At 50.5% G+C, this 4,298-nt stretch overlaps 1 protein-coding gene across 1 annotated transcript; it reads right to left on the bottom strand.

Annotated features, from left to right (window-relative positions):
• Positions 1-1,987: 1,987 nt before the first annotated feature.
• On the bottom strand, positions 1,988-3,981 carry LOC135624954 (cytochrome P450 86B1-like). Its single transcript, XM_065129110.1, has one exon. The coding sequence runs from the start codon at positions 3,873-3,875 to the stop codon at positions 2,265-2,267; it is 1,611 nt and encodes a 536-aa protein (XP_064985182.1). The 5' UTR covers positions 3,876-3,981; the 3' UTR covers positions 1,988-2,264.
• Positions 3,982-4,298: the final 317 nt, after the last annotated feature.

Here is a 4,298-nt window from a genome sequence, read left to right on the forward strand (position 1 = left end):
TGCAGACAACTTCCTCAGATGCAATCAAATTTGTCCCCATAACATCAAGAGTTCAGTGTCCTCTCAAACTAACCATCTGAATTTTGCGTTCCTCCTGTTCTCCTGCTGGACATTTCTCAGTTGTGTTTTGTGGCAGTGAGAAATCTAATTTAGGAATATAGGGGATGATGTCCCAACAGCAAACAAATTAATATTTAGTCTCAGATCTTCTGCATGCAACTGTTTGCGCAATTTCAGATTTGCCATGGCTATTCCCATTGCCTGATAAGTTTTCTTCAACCAGTGGGAATCTCATCACGAGTTCAGAATGGAGCCCAGTTTCAAGGATTTCCTGATCATGCAATGAAGTTTTATGAACGACACATGTTGTGGGTTGTTCAATGGGAAGACTCCCCTTTTCTTCGGGTTCTTCTGTTGATTGTTCACAATGGTCACTTAGTTAAATATCAAAACCTCCACAAGACAAACGGAATGATCCAACACAAAATCATGTCATCCTTCTTGAAAAGCCAAGGAGCCATTAACAATAGACACTTGAACTCACTGGCCAAGCGAACTACTTTGATGAATTTTGGTCGTATAAACTGCATATAAATGTTCAAAAGCAGATATCAAGCAAGACCAGTGATTTCAAAAGGCGCTCGATCGAGGTGAGGCGAGGCCCGATCACCTCGCTTCATTTCCAAGCGGTGTGCTTCAAAGAGGCGAGCGCCTAGTCGTATAAACTGCATATAAATGTTCAAAAGCAGATATCAAGCAAGACCAGTGATTTAAAAAGGTGCTCGGGCGCTCGCCTAGGCGCTCGAGCGAGGCAAGGCGAGGCGAGGCGAGGCCCGATCACCTCGCTTCATTTCCAAGCGGTGTGCTTCAAAGAGGCACCGCCTAGGCGCTGCGCTTCGGGTGAGCGCCTGGGTTAAACCAAGCGACCGAACCAGCGGTTTAGGTCTGGTTCGGTCTCCGGTGCTTTAGTTGGTTCAATCGAACCAACTAAAGCACCGATATCAGCGCGACTTCCCCAACCCTAACCTTGCTCACCGTTCACGCTGCTCGCTGCTGCCGCTGCTACTGTTGCCGCTCGCCGCTCTCGCTCTCGCTGCTGTCGCTGCCTCTATCGCCGCTCCCGCTCCCGTTGCTCGTTGCTACCGCTGCCACTGCCACTGTCGTCGCTTGCCATTGCCGCTACTGCTGCCGCTCCCGCTTTTCTCAGCACCCTCGGTCTTCCCTTACACTCTTCTCTTCTCTTTCGCTTCTCCTCTTTCGAAATCGAAAGTATACTATTAACAGTATACAGTATACTGTTAACTGTATACAATATATCACTATTATTTTGATTTTGATACTATTAATTTTAATATTATTAATTTTTAGCGTATCACTTCGCTCGGGCGAGCGCCTAGCACCTCGAGCGTTTTTTTGACCGTGGCGTCTTTTGACGCCTAGCGCTTTTTAAATCACTGAGCAAGACTACCAGAAAAAAAAAAAATTGCATGCGAAGAGGAAGAATAATGCATCACTAAATGACATCACCCCGGGAGATTTCAGGGGTGTCTCGACCAGTCCTGCGACGTCGCCAAGCCACTCTTTTTTATTTTTAAATATTTTATTTTTAAAAATTAGAAGAAAAAAAATAATTAGGATGTAACATTAATTGACAGTTGTACCTACAAAAACTATAAATACAACTTTACCAACCAGACTAAATTATCACGGAAAACGAATTAGCAACTGAAATCATCAATGACATGAAAACTACATAAATCAGCCAACGAATTAGCAACTGAAATCATCAATGACATGAAAACTACATAAATCAGCCATCAACACTGACATTTAAATGAGATTAAACTTTCTTGGAACACCATATACTGTGCATCTATACCGAAATTACTCGAATCTAAATTATAACTAACATCGTCATTACATTATTAACCCATGCACAAGTCGATCAGCCACTATCTGTTCATACATCCATCACGTCAAAAACATGTATTGCAAGGGTATATCCCAATATGTCAAAGATAAAGAAAGCACACGGAGCTCACTCTACATTGCATAGCAGGATTTAGATTCTGAGACCTTTATGCACGACCTTCAACGAGTAATTTCTTACAATGCAAACTGTGATATGTTTGCTTACACGCAGTCATTCTTGTTATTACGTAACACTCAGAGTGGCCTCACAGGTACACTGCTGTCGCAATCTCCCATGAGACCATTCCATGCACTGGAGTTCATACACACACTTTAGATCAGAGTTCGACTCGCTAATGCACTGCGATGAGATCGTCTCTCTTGTTGAAGGTGACTTGGAGGCCATCCTTCATGTACAAGGTGGTGGTCATCTTGGGGGCTACCTTGTGGCCTTTCACCACCTCCACGTGGTAGCGCAGAAGGATGGACGCCGCCACCATCTTCATCTGCATGTAAGCGAACTTCTTGCCGACGCACAGCCTCGGGCCGGCGTTGAACACCGCGTACTTGAATTGGCTCTCCGTCGCGAACATGCCGTCCTTTATCCACCTCTCCGGCCGGAACTCCCGGCAGTCTTTGCCCCATATCGACTCCATCCTCGCCATGGAGTATATGGAATAGATGACCCTCGCCCCCTTCTTCAACGCCGTCCCGTCGGGGAACACGTCGTCCTCCATGGCTTCCTTGAAGTCGATGGGCACCGAGGGGTAGAGCCGGAGTGACTCGGAGATCGCCGCTTGGAGGTAGTCCATTCGTTTGAGCTCATCGACGGTGAAGATGACGTGGTCGAGGTCGTGTACTCTGTCTTCCCTTCTCTTGATGGTGTCGGAGATCTCGCGCAGGATGCGCTCCTCGACGTGGGGGTATTCGGTCAAGAGCCAGAAGAACCAGGCGAGTGCAACCGAGCTGGTGTCCCGCCCGGCCAAGATGAAGCTGATGCAGAAGTCCTTGAGGAACTTGTTGGAGAACTTGGGCTTGGTGCAGCCGCCATGGTCGGCCTCCTCGGTCTCGGCTTCTATCAACCTAGACAGGAGGTCGGACCGGTCGAAAATTGAGTCTTTGCGGCTCTCGAACTCGGCTCGCCGGTCCATCACCGTCTTCTCCGCGAACTTGTGGACGATCCAGACCGCGTCCTTAAGCCGCCTCTCCGACCCGACATCGAACCGCCTCATCACCTTCCACACGAACGGCGGCACGATGAACCGGAACAACGTTAGCTCGGTAGCTTGCTCGAAGGCCTTGGCAAAGAGCACCACCGGCAGGTCGACGGCGAGGCAACCGGGCTCGACCCCGAAGGCGGCCGTGCAGATGTTATCGAAGGTGAACCGGAGGAACAGGTCCTGGAGGTCGACGCTCTCCCGGGTCCTGGCCAGCTTGTGGAGGACCACGAGCAGCTTGTCGTGCACCAGGCTGGTGATGGTTCTGGCCGAGTACTCCGCGAAGCGGCCGGAGTGCATCTGGCAGGCGGCCGCGCGGCGCTGCTCCTTCCACGCCTCGTCGTCCGCGTTGAAGATGCCGTCGCCGAGGAGCTCGGCGAAGCGCTCGCGGTAGTATCGGCCCTTGGGAAAGTTGGCGAAGCGGGTCTTGAGGATGTACTCGATTTTAGCCGGGTCGACCGTCATGACGCCATAGCAGTTGCCGAACCACATGCCGCGGAAGGGGAAGGTGCCGCCGGCGCCGGCGATGGCGCCGGTGGCCCACTCGTAGACGTTGTCTAGGTGGAAGAAGAGGGTAGGGATGATGCCCAGGACGGGCCAAATCATCGGCCCCTTGGACGTGAGCCGCTGCATGGCTGCGCTGCACAGGAACAACCCCACCACGGCCAAGCCAACGTCTTCCACCCTCAGCTGTTCACTGACCTTTCTCCAGACAGCAGCTGCTACGTCTGCCAGTGCGAGTACCATCTCTGCTGCCCGCAGGGGAAGTTTCTAAACGAGCTCAATTAGATCATCTTGGAAGTAGAGGAGATTAAATAGATGGGCGCAACAGGAAGAAGGTAGAGAGATCAGCGGTAGCCAACTGTTTCCTTGACCAGGTTCCACGAGGGATTAAGTGCAGATGAAGGAGAGCGTTGGATCATTTAGGTAGAGAGCATTGATGAGGATTGGCTCATCAGCAAACTTAATTACATGGTATGACGCAGGTGGGGTTTGATGCTCTCGTCTGCCAAGCTCGAACGCCTCCTCTTTTGAGACATGCAAGCGAACGCACCGAGCAGCCGAGCACATGCGGTGCATGGGTGTTCTAGGGGCGTGGTGGGAGAACTGTAATCATGCGTCAGTTGTTGCAGACTCTGTCTGCTTGCTTTCAGGTTGATGAATTGATTG

This window comes from Musa acuminata, chromosome BXJ2-10 (genome assembly GCF_036884655.1).
Source record: "Musa acuminata AAA Group cultivar baxijiao chromosome BXJ2-10, Cavendish_Baxijiao_AAA, whole genome shotgun sequence".
NCBI lineage: Eukaryota > Viridiplantae > Streptophyta > Magnoliopsida > Zingiberales > Musaceae > Musa > Musa acuminata.